This window comes from Brachycentrus maculatus, unplaced genomic scaffold (assembly GCF_059751285.1).
Source record: "Brachycentrus maculatus isolate JH-2025_06_01 unplaced genomic scaffold, ASM5975128v1 h1tg000534l, whole genome shotgun sequence".
Lineage (NCBI taxonomy): Eukaryota > Metazoa > Arthropoda > Insecta > Trichoptera > Brachycentridae > Brachycentrus > Brachycentrus maculatus.
The window spans coordinates 114,556-134,168 of NW_028281280.1; the positions used below are offsets into that span (position 1 = coordinate 114,556).

General features: G+C 40.2%; 1 protein-coding gene across 1 annotated transcript; it reads right to left on the reverse strand.

Annotated features, from left to right (window-relative positions):
• Positions 1-7,783: 7,783 nt before the first annotated feature.
• On the reverse strand, positions 7,784-19,093 carry LOC148301615 (uncharacterized). Its single transcript, XM_088272986.1, has 4 exons — positions 18,934-19,093; positions 14,823-15,047; positions 12,863-13,126; positions 7,784-12,383 (listed from the first exon to the last, which is right to left on the reverse strand). The coding sequence occupies exons 1-4, from the start codon at positions 18,935-18,937 to the stop codon at positions 11,986-11,988; spliced, it is 891 nt and encodes a 296-aa protein (XP_088129112.1). The 5' UTR covers positions 18,938-19,093; the 3' UTR covers positions 7,784-11,985.
• Positions 19,094-19,613: the final 520 nt, after the last annotated feature.

Sequence of the window (19,613 nt, forward strand, 5' to 3'; positions counted from 1 at the left end):
ATATATAGCTGTTTGCAATCAGAGGGTAGATAGTGCTTGAACATTTAAAAACAACATAAATTACAAATTGATGATAATAAGGAAGGCAAAGGAAGAAGGGAGTTTAGGGAAGGAGGTAGAGGGAGGAGGTTTGATGGACAGTTAGGATTCTAATTATAGAAAGTAGTGTCTCAGACGTTTCTATATAAAATATACTAGATACAGGCTCACAATTTATGTATTCCTCCGTAGTATAATTCCGTATTACATAAAAGTAATAATAAATAATAATAAAACCCTTACCGCACCCCAATGGTGCATAGGGCACTGCTTCATATAAAAGCAGTGTTATCTCGATCGATTACACATGAAGGAAAGGTGATCAGCCCTCCGCTTCAGGTACCAGTCCAGGGTGATATTGAATAAATATGACTGTGAAAAAATCACTAATATTTATTTTACCCCCCTTGGGAATCGAACCCGGGACCTCCAGAACGGTAGCCGAGCATGGTGACCATTACACTACGGAGGCGGACAAGTACATAAAAGTACTATAATATAATGCTATTCATTTGCAGCGACGGAAATAAATAATTTGTAAAAAAATCGGCCGATACACAAACGTTTCTCACTGTGTGCGTGCGTGCCGTTCTTTGCGTATGCGCACATGTTGTAGCAAGTTTAGTAGTGCGCGGATCGTCTTACACGGTGGTCGTGTCGCTACGCTAGCTGTCGCAGCTACTTGCGATGTATTTTTTTCTCGTTTTCAGATACTTACCAGAGCTAACGTTGCAAAATTTTTATGTTTTAACTTCAACTATGGTCAATGAATGCTGCATTTAGGAATATTCATATTTTTCGACATAGAAAGGAGAGTGAATGCTGGGAACAGAGTGAATGGCGCACTAAAATCAGTTTTATCAAATAAAAATCTATCAGCGGAAGCTAAACTGGCAGTACACAATGGAGTTCTGGTTCCAGCCCTTATGTATGGAAGCGAAGCATGGAGTTGGCAAAAGAAGGATGAAAGCAGACTGAATGCAGTCGAAATGCGATCCCTCAGACGAATGTGTGGCAAAACGATGTTTGATAGATGTTCGAATGATGAAATAAGGAAAGAATGTAAGGCTGAGATAAAAGCATTATCGATAAAATTAAGAAAGGTGTGTTGAGATGGTTTGGACGTGTGGAGCGTATGAGTGAAGGAAGAACGGTTAAACAAATTTATGAGGCGAATGTAGTTGGAAAAAGAAGCACCGAGCACGACCGAGGAAAACTTGGCACAATCAGGTATGTCAAATACTTGAAAGCGGCCGGGTCAGGAGTCGTAATAATCGTCGGGTATGTATGAGGAGATGCATGAATGTAGAAGAGGCAAAGAATGTTTGCAAAGACAGAGCGGTGTGGCGTTCGATTCTCTCTTCCTACCCCTGCGGGGAAGCGGCGTGATGGTTAGTTAGTTAGTTAGTTAGATATTTTTCCCGTTTTTAAGGCCAATTTTCATATGGTGTATAAAATGCATATCACCGGTGCACGCGGATGTTTTCAGCGCCGTAAGGGAGAGATCAAATATCCCCATTAAGACTAGTTACAATTCTCTTAGGAAATCACCCTAGAATGCGGCTGTAGTCCAATTATATAAAAACTAATTATACGACGCTTAGAAAAATCAATCGCAAATTTATATAGGAATAGTATGAAAAAATCAACGTAGCTGAATTATGAATTATAAAAAAATATATATATATTTATTCAATTTATATTAATTGTGTCCTGATGCTTCAAAGCTAGCCACATCTCAAATATCGCTCTCTCCTTTCAAGAACGTCATAAATCAAAAGTCGTCAATTTTCAGTTGTGCATGTTTTCCGAATGCCCAGAAAATGTACTATATCCCAGCGAAAGCGGCATATTTTTAACTTAATATTTACCCGCTACAGGGCAGAGAGTGTTGTTTTTGCATTTTGAAGAAAATGTATTATTTAATTTTTTTTTTCTTTACTTCAAACCCTTATCGGCACCCCAATGGTGCATAGGGCACTGCGTCATATAAACACAGTGTTATCTTGATCATTAACATGAAGGAAAGATGATCAGCCCTCCGCTTCAGATACCAGTCCAGGGTAATATTGAATAAATATTAGAGTGAAAAAATCACTTATATTTATTTGACCCTCCCTGGGAAACGAGCCCGGGACCTCCAGTACGGTAGCCGAGCGTGCTGACCATTACACTACAGAGGCGGACTAATTATTTTTTTAAACATACTTAATATTTTTCAAATGGAGTAAAAACCTTCAGGATTTACCTAAAAAGATCTGTTGCGCAGTAAAAAGTTCGATAAGTGGCTTGATATTTATTTTTGATACATTGTATTATGTTTTTAAACTTTAAAAACGTTCTCCTGAAAAATCAAGTTTTTTGATATATGACGTTGTTGAAAGGAGTGAGCGATACGGGCAGGATATTTTCACTCGTAAAAAAAATCAGTTAGACAAACACATGAGAATGATAGTTCTCTAAATATAACACAGGTGTTTTGATACTTTAAAACTAGCCACATCTCAAATATGAACAGGATATTTTCACAACATTTTGAGTGTGTCCAAATACTTGGACACACTCAAAATGTTGTAAATAAATTATCTAGTCAAATTATAAGCTTAATAATAAATATGAAAATGGTATTTTCTGGCGTTTCTCATGTGTGTGATTATAATCCAGGATTCGGACCTCACATACTAATATAAGAGTCTCGACTTAATAAAAAGCTTCTTTACATCTCACCAATAGATGTCTCTAGTGAAGTTCTAGTGATTCAAGAACAAGGTTTCTAAATTGGTTCACGTATATAGAACTTCCAAGAATTTGAGTAGTGTGGCTGTCAATAATGGGTAGAATTGGTGAATGTTACACGTGTGTAAAGTGATCACTTAAACCAGCCTATGACGGTCGTCAGCCCCGTAAATGCCCAGACTTCCATATTCTTCTTCATCTTTGATGAGATGTCAAAAAATAGGATATTTTCACACATAAAAAAATGTCGGATTTTTCATTCTCTGAATGTAACAGCGGCTTCAAAACTAACCACATCCAAAATATGAACAATCTATCTTCGCTGGTATAAAATATCAGATTTATCAGTCTCTGAATATCGGTCTTAAAAAAAACATATGAATCCTGCATACTGCCAGTGAATACATATGCGCTAGAGCGGTGTTCAGCATAATTTTTTATTCAAGGTACATCTACCAAATTAAGAAATTTCAGAGTTACATATTTACCATATGCATACGTCCGCCTCCGTAGTGTAATGGTCAGCACGATCGGCTACCGTACCGGAGGTCCCGGCTTCGATTCCCAGGGGGGTCGAATAAATAAGTGATTTTTTCACTCTAATATTTATTCCATATTACCCTGGACTGGTACCGGAAGCGGAGGGCTGATCACCTTTACTTCGTGTGTTACGATCGAGATAGCACTGCGTTTATATGATGCAGTGCCCTATGCACCATTGGGGTGTGGATAAGGGTGTGGATAAGGGGATATATACATTACAAACTATAAAAAATTTAAATAGTATACATTAAAAATACATTAAAATAAAATATATGCCAGAACTATTGCGTGAGGTATAGAAGAATCCCGCTTCGGAAAACTCCTTCAGACACATGGAACAGACCGAAATCCAATGTGATATTATTCAACATAGCGGTAGCTCTTCCTACAGGCATAACCACCGGCAGGTTGGTCCTGTGTATAGGAATGGGAAACAATCTATGTCGACGCTGTCTTAGGTAACTATCGGGAACATACAGACCAATGTTCCGGATAATTTCAATATCATGGGTCGTGGGGCAAGACTCAAGTGGCAGTGGGCAGGACATATTGCGAGACAAGATGGACCCCTAAAATTTTGAGATGGAGACCTTGGTAGAGTAAAAAAGGCATCAGAAGACCTCAAAAAAGATGGTCCGATAACATAGCCACTGTGGGGGTTAGAAACTGGATGCAAGCAGCAACAGACTGAAAGGTATGGAAGCTTGCGGAAGAAGCCTATATCCAGCAGTGGAAGTCAGAAGGCTATAGAAGAAGGCAGTAATTTATTCAATAATAGCTAACTAATATTCAGAGCACATACATTAAAAACATAAATTAAAAAGTAACCAAGAAGACTCTTGTTAAAGACTTAGAAGAATCCCTTATGGGAATACCCCCTCAGGCACATGGAACAGGTATTGTTCAGCATATCTTCCTACAGGCATAACCATCGGCAGGTTGCTCCTGTATATAGGAATGGGAAACTATCTATGCCCACGCTGTCCTTAGCTAACTATCGGGAACATACAGACCGATGCTCCGGATAGTTTCAGGATTATCCATCATACCGCGCAACAATGGATAGAAATGCCTCATCAAATACGCATTCCTTCTAGTCTCTAGACTGTTGTAGCCGAGCAAACCCTGGAGCAACTGGGTCGGGTAGAGCCGAGGATAATAGCCGCACTCTCTCATGTAGAGATACCTCAGAAACTTCTTTTGGACATTCTCTACCATAAGAGAGTACTTAAGCTCGTGTGGCCCCAAAATCATTGAGCCACTCTCGAGTCTACTTCGCACCAAGGAGTTATAAAGAGTAACATCATAGTCGTACAGGAGAAAGTGACCAACTAACAAAAGGTAAAATGTTCAGGAGGGCCATTTAAGTCACTTTTGCTTGGCAAAAAAATAAACACCAATGCAGTTAGTCATTTTTATCAAGTCAGTATATTATACTTCCAAGTTTAAAATCGTTTGGGATGTTTTTCAGGGCAATATTAAGCTAGTAAGATATCAAATAGTCAATGATCACGTTTCTGTAAATAAATGCAGTCGGTCACTTTCTCCCGTGTGACTACGGTATTACGATGATAGGGTTTGAGAATGTGGCTGGTTAGCCAGGGACATACGTATCGGTACATTTTTCCGTGACAAAAGTCAATCGCAATTCGTAGACGGATGAATCGCTTCATTTTAGAAACCGTCATACGTGTAAGGGTGGATACTGACCGGAGCATTTCGTCGTAACATCGCTCGCGGCGAGCATGTTACGTTACGGACATTACGGCATTGCTGACTGACCGCGATCAGTGCTCGTTTGTGGCCTTGTGCTCAGTGTTGACACATCACTCACTCCTTTCAACAACGTCAAATATCAAAAATCGTCAATTTTCAGTTGTGAATGTTTTCGGAATGCCCAGAAAATGTACTATATCCCAGCAAAAGCGGCGTATTTTAAACTTAATATTTACCCGCTACAGGGCAGAAAGTGTTGTTTTTGCATTTTTAAGAAAATGTCTTGTTTAATTATTTTTTAGAATATACTAAATATTTTTCAAATTGAGAAAAAACATTCAGGTTTTACCTAAAAAGATCTGTTGCACAGTAAAAAGTTCAATAAGTGGCTTGATATTTATTTTTAATACATTTCGTTATCTGCTGAAAAATCAAGTTTTTTGATATATGACGTTGTCGAAAGGAGTGAGCGATATGTCTAAACACTAAAAAATCTGAATTACAGTCTAGAAATCTGTATTAAATTTGTATAGAATAATAACCCGTCTGTATGAATCTTTGCGACTTTGCATTCGTAGTTAAAATGTCGGATGAGATTTTTGGTCCTGTAATTTTAATAAATTACAGCTTACTCCGGATGAAGAAGAAAAAAGATTCCCCGCAGTTTGGGCAATTTGCCACAGATTGGCAACCCTGGTATAGACCTAAAAGTGCATCCGACTCCGGATGGAGCATTCGGAAGGAGCGGGAGGAGCTCGGCTCGCTGTACTGACTATAGTCAGCGTATACGTAACATGTTACGATACGAATGCTCGCATCGTAACATGTTACGTTACGACGAAACGCTCCGGTCAGTCTTCACTCCAAGAGCTGAAAAATACCACGTGTGGTCCAGGTCCATCACGCATACAGAATATGTATTTATTTTTATGAACGCAGGCGATCGAATTCAAGCGACGCGGAGTAGATTAATATTGTTGTAATTTGTTTGTTTACTTTTACGGATTTAGTGTTGTTCGCTGTTTGTTTTCGTTCCGCGGCCGGAGTTCGCATGGAGATATTTTCTTTCTCCGATTCCCCCCTGTAACGGAGTAAAGAACACAGTGTCGGATCAACTCTGTGTTATTTATTTATTAATTTTATTTGTACTAATGTGTAAAGGCAACTCGCTGTAAGTCAAGTTGCGGCTGTTTGGCGTAACACGGCTCAAAGCATTCTTATACCTGGCCTCTATCATATACAATCACAGACTTTGCTCCATCTCTTTCCTTCACCGAGATATTCACTATCCAAATAGCCGCAAAATTGTATTAATTTGATACATGTGTTGGCAAAAAGCATCATTTTAAGTTAGCTATAAACTCGCTTATCTCAAAACTACTGTTTTTAACTTGTAGCTATTTGCCTTTGCACATTAGTATATATATTAAATATTAGATTTGAAGTTCCCTAGATATAACAGTATTAATAGTATTTTGAGTGTCCAAATTGTTCGAAACAAGAAGTATGCTGTCCGCCATGAGCAATGCTAAATATTGCTGCATTATACTATTTATTTTTATATAAATGTACAGAAAAAAATACGTATATTCGTGGGCTTATTGCTATGAAGCAATATCTTCCATATGTGTGTGTCTTTTTCTTCTTTCCTGGCTCCATCCCAACTTATCACCTGTATAGACTGTAGGGGTGTCAGCTCTCCTATCGTAGTCGTACAGGAGAAAGTGACCAACTAACAAAACGTAAAATGCTCAGGAGGGCCATTTTAGTCACTTTTGCTTGGCAACAAAATAAACATCAATGCAGTTAGTCATTTTCACCAAGTCAATATATTATACTTCCAAGTTTAAAATCCTTTGGGATGTTTTTCAGGGCAATATTAAGCTAGTAAGATATCAAATAGTCAATGATCACATTTTTTGTAAAAAATGCACTTGGTCACTTTCTCCCGTATGACTACGATATATGAAGTTAGGTGCAATTATTATTATTATTAATGTAGGAGGGTAGGTTACAAGGGATGAAGACCTGCCGTCCTGTACACACTTGTTGAAATAAAAAAAATATGTATATATGCAATATTTATGTACTGAATAAGCATATTTATTACGTAATTTATAAAAAATGATACTTAATTTTTTATTTATACAAAAGTCAAACTTAATTTTATACCTTAGGTTGGCACACAGTGCGTGCCCGCTTGGACAGCGCCAGGCGCGCGTTTGGCACACGGTATGTGCTAGATTTGTATGGACCGTCATGGATTCTCCATACCATCACAATCCCCAAGAAAAGTATTCTATATATCGCTCACTCCTTTCAAGAACGTCATAAATAAAAAATCGTCAATTTTCAGTTGTGCATGTTTTCGGAAAGCCCAGAAAATGTACTATATCCCAGCAAAAGAGGCATATTTTTAACTTAATATTTACCCGCTACAGGGCAGAAAGTGTTGTTTTTGCATTTTGAAGAAAAGGTATTGTTTAATATTTTTTTAAATATACTTAATATTTTTCAAATGAAGAAAAAACATTCAGGTTTTGCCTAAAAAGATCTGTTGCACAGTAAAAAGTTCAATAAGTGGCTTGATATTTATTTTTTATACATTGTATTGTTTTTAAACTTTAAAAACGTTCTACTGAAAAATCAAGTTTTTTTGATTTATGACGTTCTTGAAAGGAGTGAGCGATATATGTATATTCCTACAGTTACATGATGTAAATGGGCTATGCCGATCTTGGCGGCAATAGGTTAGCGCGTTTGGCTTAATTTTTTTTGCAAAAATTTACTTAATTATATATATATATATATTAGGTTGGCACACAGTGCATGCCCGCTTGGACAGAGTCAGGCGTACGTTTGGCACACGGTTTGTGCCCGATTTCTATGGAGAATGTTATACGCGTGTAACATTCACCAATACTATCCATGATTGACAACCGCACTACTCAAATTTCTATATACATTGTTTAAAATTCGAAACATTGTGCTTGAATCACTAGAATTTCACTAGCGACATCTATGGTGAGATGAAATAGGCTTTTTATTGAACAGAAACTCTTTCATTTGTATGTGAGATGCCGTAAATGCCCAGACTTCCATATTCTTCTTCATCTATGTTGAGATGTCAAAAAATAATATGAAAAATAACTCCTGTAATTGGAGATAATTCAGATTTGTGAACAAGTATTTGGACACACTCAAAATGTTGTAAATGAATTATCTGGTCAAATGCTTATATAATATAAATTAAAATGATGTTTTCTGGCGTTTCTCATGTATAATCCAGGATTCGGACCTCACATACTAATAATAGAGTTATTAGTATGTAATATTCTGCTCAGTAAAAAAGCTTCTTCGTCTTACCAATAGATGTCTCTAGTGAAAATTCTAATCATTCTTGTACAATGTTACAATGTTTCTTGTACAATAATGCAGGATTAAAAAAATTACTCCTATAATATTGTCCGCCTCGGTAGTGTAATGGTCAGCACGCTCGGCTACCGTTCTGGAGGTCCCGGGTTCGATTCCCAGGGGGGGTCAAATAAACATAAGTGTTTTTTTCACTGTAATATTTATTCAATATTACCCTGGACTGGTACCTGAAGCGGAGGGCTGATCACCTTTCCTTCATGTGTAAACAATCAAGATAACACTGCGTTTATATGAAGCAGTGCCCTATGCACCATTGGGTGCGGATAAGGGTTTTATTATTATTATATAATATTTGTTTTTTGTTAAGTTTTTGGACACACTCAAAATGTTGTACTTAGAGTTGGTCAAACAGATGTCACCGCCATGCGAGTTCCGGCCGACGTTGACGTACGGACAAGAGTAGAATGTATGATTGTTGGACGTGTTTAAAGAGTGGGAGAGAGTATACCCAGTTGTTATGTGTGGACGAAAATGCAGTGCGATTTTCAATCGCTATATAGAAAATATATTATACTTTTATTTAAATATATACTTGTTTTTATTATGAACCACCCCTCCCTTCCATCCCTTCTAAACTCCAGGCGGATTGGTGGACGTTACACAAGTCGCTCCTTTCAAGAACGTCATAAATAAAAAATCGTCAATTTTCAGTTGTGCATGTTTTCGGAATGCCCAGAAAATGTACTATATCCCAGCAAAAGCGGCATATTTTTAGCTAAACCCGCTACAGGGCAGAAAGTGTTGTTTTTGCATTTTGAAGAAAAGGTATTAACTGGATCCACGCGGCTCGCATAACCGTATGTGTTTTCACAAAACATGCCCCATACGCGGCTGACATAAGCGTATGTGTTTTTACTTTGCTCCAAGTTTCCAACCTCAGTTCAACTTGGAGGGATTTTTTCATATTTTTCACTTTGGATAAAATAATACGTCAATCCTCGGCCTTATGACATCTGTTTAAATATCTGACTAATAATTTGTAACATCACAAGGATAAATAAAAGAACAGATCCCTGATTTTTCTTGCGGTCGGTAATTAGTCCGCGCCATAATCACGCCCTATATCTGTCTCACTCTCGACGCTACGCATCGTCAGTGGGTAAGAGTGACACACGATGCGCGCTTTGATTTATTTATGTTACGATCTTATTTGTTTATATTACGATATATTTCAAGAATAATGTGACACACGTGTATTATAGAGTACCAAAAAGGCACAATGAATCCCATTGAATGTTTTTGTTTAGGAAAATAAATCGTTTCGTAACTAAATACATGATAAAAGTAATCATTTAAAAAACGGAAAAAACTGCCGTGCACGGGCGTCTCTCAGGAACAAAGTTAACGCGGTTAATTAATTATTTTTTAAAATATACTAGTTATTTTTCAAATGGAGAAAAAACCTTCAGGTTTTACCTAAAAAGATCTGTTGCACAGTAAAAAGTTCAATAAGTGGCTTGATATTTATTTTTAATACATTGTATTATATTTATAAACTTTAAAAACGTTCTCATGACAAATCAGGTTTTTTGATTTGTGACGTTCTTGAAAGGAGTGAGCGAAGTGTGTAAAGTGATAATTTAAGGCGGCCAAACGCCGGTCGCAGGTCCTGGGTGGCTCGGACTTAAAAGTAAAAATAAAAATATATATGCATTTATTAACTTAGTACCTAATGAAGTAATTTTTTGTATTGGTCCGCAACGGGAGCGCTATGGGACCAATTCCAGAACGCTGAGGCCCTATTGTCAGGAGTGGAAGGCGGACTCGCGTCAATAATACGCACTGGATGCAACGAATAACTTCTAAGTTGATATTGCTTAACCCGATGGTTGCCAGAGACGAGATATCTCGGCAAATGGCGGAGTGCCCGTATGGCCAGAGACGAGATATCTCGTCAGTACTTTTGATGACGTATTACTCCGCAGTTTTAACTCATATTGACAATCTGTCAAAAACGGAACATACATTGCCATCAGTTGAAGTTGTCACAAAATATTTTATAAAGTTTTTAAATACTTTTAAGTGATTTATCGGTATCACTTTCAGCTGACAGTTGACAGATGTCATTAGGGCTACCACTCAAACCACTTGAAATATTGATTATTTTAATCGATTGTTTTGAACGCCAGGGGTTTTTATTTTGCTCAATTTTTTTGTGTTTTTCTTATTATTTTAAAATATTCCATTGATAAATAATAGTTGTGTGTTAATATTAAATTTAATAAAAACTTGCGTTTGCGACTTAGTGTGACAACCCTGAAAATTTGAAACTGGTTTAACTTCAAGAATAAAACTCTAACAATCGATGCGGGATATAATATTTGGTAAGTAAATTATAATTCAATAAAAACAACAAAAAAAAAATTCTTTAGACAACTTTTTTTTTTCAAAAAAATACTTGGCCTGTTGAGCACTGCCGCGTAATTTATTTGCGGCTATGAAAAGGTTAAGCTTGCAACTTTTGACTACCGTAACGAGTGGCGTGAATCGCTTCTAGATAACTGCCCTTAACTGTCCCTGGTGTTACAGTGGGTGGCAGGTTTATATATCTATCCATAGGACACTAATCAAACATGGTCACAAGATGACTTGCACGTAGCTCCAAGTGGAATTCCACCTGTTACAGAATCAATATTACGTCGGTTATCAGTCTATGGGATATTTATGTACTAAATTCTAAGGCGAATGGCAGGTCCATTACATTTTAAAACAAACGCAGAGTTTTTGAGTCTAAGTTGTATTTAATTTAAAAAACATATAAAAACATATTGTGACAATTCATATTTATTTATCGAATGGCTAATGCCTTTAACATAATACATATATACAGTATCTAATATAAAAATACACTAATAGTGAAACAAAAAGTCTTTTAAACATAATAATATAATATAAAACCCTTATCCGCACCCCAATGGTGCATAGGGCACTGCGTCATAGAAACGCAGAGTTATCTTGATCGTTTACACATGGAGGTAAGGTGATCAGCCCTCCGCTTCAGGTACCAGTCCAGGGTAATATTGAATAAATATGACAGTGAAAAATCACTTTGATTTATTTTACCCCCCTTGGGAATCGAACCCGGGACCTCCAGGACGGTAGCCGAGCGCGCTGACCATTACACCACGGAGGCGGACTATATATATATATATATATATCTCCTGTACGGATATATATTTATATATATATCCGTACAGGAGAATGTGGCCAACTAACAGAACGTAAAATGTTCAGAAGGGCCATTTAAGTCACTTTTGCTTGGCAACAAAATAAACATCAATGCAGTTAGTCATTTTGAACAAGTCAATATATTATACTTCCAAGTTTAAAATCCTTTGGGATGTTTTTCAGGGCAATATTAAGCTAGTAAGATATCAAATAGTCAATGATCACATTTTTGTAAAAAATGCACTTCTCCTGTACATATATATGTATATAGAACTTCCAAAGATTTGAGTAGTGTGGTTGTCAATCACGAATGAGTATTTGGGACACACTCAAACTGTTGCTACTATTCTAATCGTTGAATTTAATAGTGATGTCCGTCCTGCCCTTATCCAACATCGTGAAGTAGATATTATCCTCTGCTATGATCCCGTGGTGCGCCATGTCCGCGAGCGAGTGCGCCACGTGCTGCGAGGCCAGCGTGGCCGTCATCCTCAGCGTCTGCGCCCCCGGGACCTCCGCAGTCACCGAGAGCGCCTGCAGCAGCGGCGGGCGCTCCCCGAGCCGGCCGCCGCCCGGCGCCCCCCGGAAGTCCAGGCCGAAGGCCGTGCGGACGGGCCCGCGGGGCTCCGCCGCCGGCCGGAAGGCCTCGGCGCCGCGCTGGCCCTTGCGCGACTCCAGGAGCCGGAGCAGAGACGGGATGTGCTTCCCGGAGAGGTGGCAGTCCTTGACGTGGCTGTAGCCGAGAGCTGGAATCAAAAAGATGTTAAAACTATTTATTAGTTCAGTCCTTTCAACAATGCCATATATCGAAAATTGTCAATTTTCAGTTGTGCACGTTTTCGGAATGTCCAGAAAATGCACTATATCTCAGCAAAAGCGGCATATTCTTAACTTAATATTTACCCGCTACAGGGCAGAATGTGTTGTTTTTGCATTTTGAAGAAAAGGTATTGTTTAATTATGTTTTTAAATATACTAAATATTTTTCAAATAGAGAAAAAAACCTTCAGGTTTTACCTCAAAAGATTTGTTGCACAGTAAAAAGTTCAATAAGTGGCTTGATTTTGTTTTCAATACATTTCATTATATTCTTAAACTTTTAAAACCATCTCCAGAAAAATCAAGTTTTTTGTGTGACGTTTTTGAAAGGAGTGGGCGATTTGTCTGAGGCCACACTCTTGGGCAGGTCAAATTGAATTGAAATTATGATCAAGTCTCTCCGCACCTGTGGCGATGGCCTCCACGACGGCCGGCCTGCGGAAGGCGGCCAGCAGGCAGCGCTGCTGCGGCAGCAGCATGACGGGCGCGGGGCGGCGGGCGGCGCCCAGCCCCAGCAGCGCGGCGCCGTGCGGCCCCCGCACCGCGCGGCAGCGCGCGCCCAGCGCGGCGCCCACGCGCGCGCACACCTCCCGCAGGGCAGGCGTGGCCTCCGGCCCCCCGCCCGCCAGCAGGTGCACGTGCCAGAGCGCCGACGGGCTGTACGCGGCCGCTGCAATAGTAATATCAGTATACAATGAAACCGCCATTGCTTTCAATTTTTCCTTTGTTTTCAAACTCCGTTCCTTGACTAACCCCTTCCCCTTACTTTCCCCTCTCCTTATTTATAGAAAAATTTTATATTTTATATTTTAGTTATTATACAGACCTGAATGATGGAAGTTTAACTTCTGAAACATGTAGTCTTTAATAAAAACTCAAGTGGTAAAAAACAAAGTGTTTTTTCTTTAATTATTGTTAATAAATGTATTTGTTAAAAACAAAATACAAAGTTGAACAGAACCCAAAGATCTTCAGACTTCTTCTGCTGTGTCCATCACACAAGCTTTCGATAGTCTGTATCCCACACGTTGAAATATTGTCGTCAAATGTAACAAAATTCAGAAAATTAAAAAAACAGATAAATTATATCAAATATGTAGCGTAATTCAAACGATGAATGCGGTAAAATGGTGGATAGAAACGATTGATGTGATATATCTTGTATGAAATGAATTCGGGATAGAAGAATTAAACGACACATCCGGGAAAATGATTATTCGAGGAACGATAGATAGAGGTTTCACTGTATAAACGAATTGTGTAAAGTGATCACTGAAGCTAACGTAAACAAGTGGAAACGTGAGAACAGTGGGAGGGTTGGCGCTGTACGAGGCATGCGCCGTTCCCCAACACCGCTCTTTCAAAAAAGCATTGAGTGGCTAAGCAGCCATGGTGAGCCAGTGCTATTCTCGTACAAGGCTGCGATGCCTTGAATAAGGTACTGCTCACACTCTGCTAACATTGCCTGTTCAAAAACAGGTAAAAAACTGGTAAAGATTTCGAGACCCTATAAGGGTCCTCCCTTCAATATATATATCTGACAGGAGCCATAAACCTTCAATGTTGAAGCTTTTAGTACCCTATAAGGGTCCCCCTTCAATTTATCCCTCAGATAGAAGCTCTAAACCTTCCATATAAAAGCTTTCGATACCCTATAAGGGTCCCCTTTTAATTTATCCCTTACAAGGGTCCCCCCTTCAATTTCTCGCTCAGATAGGAGCCTTAAACCTTCTATATAAAAGTTTTCGATACCCTATAAGGGTCCCCCTTTAAATTTATCCCTCACAAGGGTCCCCTCTTCAATTTATCGCTCAGATAGGAGCCTTAAACCTTCTATATAAAACTTTTCGATACCCTATAAGGGTCTATAAGGGGTATCCCTCAGATAGGAGCCACAAACCTTCGAGGCAGAAGCTTTTGATACCCTAAAAGGGTCCCCCCATCAATTTATCGCTCAGGTAGGAGCCATAAACCTTCCATATAGAAGCTTTCAATGCCCTATAAGTGTCCCCCTTCAATATATCTCTCAGATAGGAGCCATAAACCTTCAATGTAAAAGCTTTCAACACCCTATAAGGGTCCCCCCTTCAATTTATCCCTCAGGTAGGAGCCATAAACCTTTCATGTAGAAAGAAGCTTTCGATACCCTATAAGGGTCACCCCTTCGATATATCCCTCAAATAGGAGCCCTAAACCTTCCATGTAGAGGCTTTTAATCACATAAACCTTCCATATAGAAAGCTTTCGATACCCCCTATGATATTACACTGTGACTATTACATCTGGTGACATTACACATCCCTGTTTAGCACCCTAGAGATGCCATTTACCCTGATGCGTGCAGTGCTATCCAGCCAGTGAGTTACCTTTCAGCCTCAGGTTGTCCAGGTGCAGCTCGGGGCGCGGCGTGCAGCGGGCCAGCGCGGCGGCCAGGGCGGGCGCGGAGGCGCGGCGCCCCGCGGCCTGCAGCAGGCGCTGCGCCCTGCGCACGGGGCCCGCGCCCAGCTCCTGCGCCGCCTGCGCCAGCAGGTCCTCCAGCGCGAACCGGCGGAGCGTCTTCTCCAGCTCCGCCACCGGGTCCTCGGGCTGGACTGCGGAGTCAAGAGTCAAAGCATGAATCACCGAAGGCTCTTTTAGTCCGACTCCGTTATTATATTTCGCAACTAAGTTAAAAAAAAAAAAAATTGCTTGGCAAGAGCAGATCTGTCAGGAAGCCTAGATGCTTCTGTATCAGGTCTGGGAATGCGGTGGGACAGCTCTCAATGTACCTCGCTTATTATTATAGAGAAGGTCTGTCAGGAAGCCTAGATGCTTCTGTATCAGGTCTGGGAATGCGGTGGGACAGCTCTCAATGTACCTCGCTTATTATTATAGAGAAGGTCTGTCAGGAAGCCTAGATGCTTCTGTATCAGGTCTGGGAATGCGGTGGGACAGCTCTCAATGTACCTCGCTTATTATTATAGAGAAGGTCTGTCAGGAAGCCTAGATGCTTCTGTATCAGGTCTGGGAATGCGGTGGGACAGCTCTCAATGTACCTCGCTTATTATTATAGAGAAGGTCTGTCAGGAAGCCTAGATGCTTCTGTATCAGGTCTGGGAATGCGGTGGGACAGCTCTCAATGTACCTCGCTTATTATTAAAGAGAAGGTCTGTCAGGAAGCCTAGATGCTTCTGTATCAGGTCTGGGAATGCGGTGGGACAGCTCTCAATGTACCTCGCTTATTATTATAGAGAAGGTCTGTCAGGAAGCCTAGATGCTTCTGTATCAGGTCTGGGAATGCGGTGGGACAGCTCTCAATGTACCTCGCTTATTATTATAGAGAAGGTCTGTCAGGAAGCCTAGATGCTTCTGTATCAGGTCTGGGAATGCGGTGGGACAGCTCTCAATGTACCTCGCTTATTATTATAGAGAAGGTCTGTCAGGAAGCCTAGATGCTTCTGTATCAGGTCTGGGAATGCGGTGGGACAGCTCTCAATGTACCTCGCTTATTATTAAAGAGAAGGTCTGTCAGGAAGCCTAGATGCTTCTGTATCAGGTCTGGGAATGCGGTGGGACAGCTCTCAATGTACCTCGCTTATTATTATAGAGAAGGTCTGTCAGGAAGCCTAGATGCTTCTGTATCAGGTCTGGGAATGCGGTGGGACAGCTCTCAATGTACCTCGCTTATTATTATAGAGAAGGTCTGTCAGGAAGCCTAGATGCTTCTGTATCAGGTCTGGGAATGCGGTGGGACAGCTCTCAATGTACCTCGCTTATTATTATAGAGAAGGTCTGTCAGGAAGCCTAGATGCTTCTGTATCAGGTCTGGGAATGCGGTGGGACAGCTCTCAATGTACCTCGCTTATTATTATAGAGAAGGTCTGTCAGGAAGCCTAGATGCTTCTGTATCAGGTCTGGGAATGCGGTGGGACAGCTCTCAATGTACCTCGCTTATTATTATAGAGAAGGTCTGTCAGGAAGCCTAGATGCTTCTGTATCAGGTCTGGGAATGCGGTGGGACAGCTCTCAATGTACCTCGCTTATTATTATAGAGAAGGTCTGTCAGGAAGCCTAGATGCTTCTGTATCAGGTCTGGGAATGCGGTGGGACAGCTCTCAATGTACCTCGCTTATTATTATAGAGAAGGTCTGTCAGGAAGCCTAGATGCTTCTGTATCAGGTCTGGGAATGCGGTGGGACAGCTCTCAATGTACCTCGCTTATTATTATAGAGAAGGTCTGTCAGGAAGCCTAGATGCTTCTGTATCAGGTCTGGGAATGCGGTGGGACAGCTCTCAATGTACCTCGCTTATTATTATAGAGAAGGTCTGTCAGGAAGCCTAGATGCTTCTGTATCAGATCTGGGCATGCGGTGGGACAGCTTTCAATAGTCCGACTCCGTAGTGTAAGGGCGCTTGTGCAGGAATTTTACCGTCCGGCAGTCCGGTTAGCATGATAAAACGGATGATTGGCTTGTGCTTTTGGCCGTCTTTCTTCAGCTCGATGCGTGATCACGGTGCACGTAAATTCTTCTTCTTTTTGTAGATCCTAGGGACCTGTTTGTGCCTCCATGTTGACTCCCAGCTGTCTTTCCATCTTTTCGGAGGTCTGCCTGGGGGTCTGCGTCCTTCAGGGATACGTGGAAGTCTGTCTTCTGACATTCTGTTTATATGTTCCTTCCAGTGGCGCAAATTCCATCACGCTACACTGTCGTAGTCGCTTTTATTTTTAAAAACCGGACTGCCAAACGGTTAAATTCTGTGTAGTGCACAAACGCCCTAATGGTCAGCACGCTAGGCTACCGTGCTGGAGGTCCCGGGTTCGATTCCCAGCGGAGGGGTCAAACAAATATGCGGTAAGTAAGGATGGAGCCAGAAAGAAGAAGCAAATAATGTTTTGATTGATAAGGCATATACAAACTACATATAATTTTAAGATGTTCTTTATAAATAAGTGAGTTCTCTTAATATTTAACTAACTAACTAACTAACCATCACGCCGCTTCCCCGCAGGGGTAGGCAGAGAGAATCCAACGCCATACCACTCTGTCCTTGCAAACATTCTTTGCCTCTTCTACATTCATGCATCTCCTCATACATACCCGACGATTATTACGACTCCTGACCCGGCCGCTTTCAAGTATTTGACATACCTGATTGTGCCAAGTTTTCCTCGGTCGTCCTCTGCTTCTTTTCCCAACTACATTCGCCTCATAAATTTGTTTAATTGTTCTTTCTTCACTCATACGCTCCACATGTCCAAACCATCTCAACACACCTTTCTTAATTTTATCCATAATATCTCTTAATATTTACTAATAAAATATATATCATTATTAAACCAACGGAGTCCTGGTTCCAACTCTAACGTATAGAAGTGAAACATGGAGTTGGCAAAAGAAGGATGAAAGTAGACTGAATGCAGTCGAAATGCCATCTCTCAGAAGAATGTGCGACAAAACGATATATGATAGATGTGCGAATAGTGAAATAAGGAAGGAATGCAAAGCTGAGATAAGCATTATCCATCAAATTAAGAAAGGTGTGTTGAGATGGTTTGGACATGTGGAACGAATGAGTGAGGAAAGAACGGTAAAACAAATTTATGAGGCGAATGTTAGTGGGAAAAGAAGCAAAGGAAGACCGAGAAAAACATGGCACGATCAGGTATGCCAAATACTTGAAAGCGGTCAGGTTAGGAGTCGTAACAATCGGCGGGTATGTATGAGGAGATGCATGAGCGTGGAAGAGGCGAAGAATGTTTGCAAGGACAGAGTGGTGTGGCGCTCTATTCTCTCTGCCTACCCCTGCGAGGAAGCGGCGTGATGGTTAGTTAGTTAGTTGGTTATTATTGAACCATATCCGCTCCCTAGGTGGAGCACATGGAGTCCACAAACTGTCTCCAGGCTTTTCTGTTTGCTGCCAGCTAACTTGCATCCTCCCAAGTCAGATCCGTGTCCCGAAGTTCTGACGAGAACTGCCGACGAATTGTCAGCAGTGGTCGGGAACCTGATGCCTTGTAAAGGAGGCGAGCTTGATGGCGGCTCTCGGGAGGCATGCGGAGTACATGGCCAAGCCGACTGAATCGCCTTTTCTCGACGACAGTTGTGACCAAGATTTGCTGCGTTCTACGCCTTATCTCTTCATTCCTCACAAAGTCAAACCACCGCACGCCTAAAATTCTCCGCAGACACCTATTTTCAAAGCTCAGTACACGGCTGCTCTGGGCCCTTGTAAGGTGCCATGTTTCACAGGATAAGGGTTTAGAAGAAATGAACGTGTTAAGAGGTTAAAAGGTTGGTTCAAAGAAAGACATTTGGGAGGGGGATATATTACAAAAGTGGCGAGTTCTTCACCCTTAAACCCGCATTATATCCGTAGTTACGTTATATTTCAAATATATCGCTTCGGACATGTTTAAAAGAGTTTAATTATTTAAAAACAACACTGAAAAATTACGATTTTACTTGTCAACAGAACGCATATTTTCGATGGCCTTACCCATTTTTGTGTTTGAAATTCGTAGAAAAACGGACACACTTGTTCGAAAGTCTTATTTTTAATAGAGAATGGAAATTTTAGAAGTATTTTCTTAAGAGAAATCAATATTTTACTAAGAGAACTGATGAAACATCACTAACGGCCGACGGAAACATTCATATTTTCAAATCGTTCAAATTCAAGAACTGTCAAAAAAGTTGCCAGTGTAATAAATCACAATTTTAGTGCTGCCATTTTTTTAAATTTTATTTGCTAAAGTACATAAGTAGTAGACACTACACTATTATTTCTTTTGCTTCTTCAAACCCTCATTAGCTCCCGATGGTACATACGGCACTGGATCATACCTCCGCTTCAGGTAAAAAATATATTGCTTCGGACAAAATTTAAAAAAAATTATGATGAATGATTTGAATATTTATATATTCGATATTTATTAGCGTACGTTGACTGCTTTCTATTTAAAAAAAAAAAATTGTTTTCCTCTTTATAAGGAGAAATCACTTATTAAAAATAAGTAACTTAAAATTGAATGCAGTTTGTATATGCCTTATCAATGAATACTGTATTTGCTTTTTCTTTCTGGCTCTATCCCAACTTATCGTCTTTGTAGACTGTTGGGATCAGCTCACATCGTCCTCTAATATGATTTTAAGTTACTTTGAGGGAAATCAAAATGA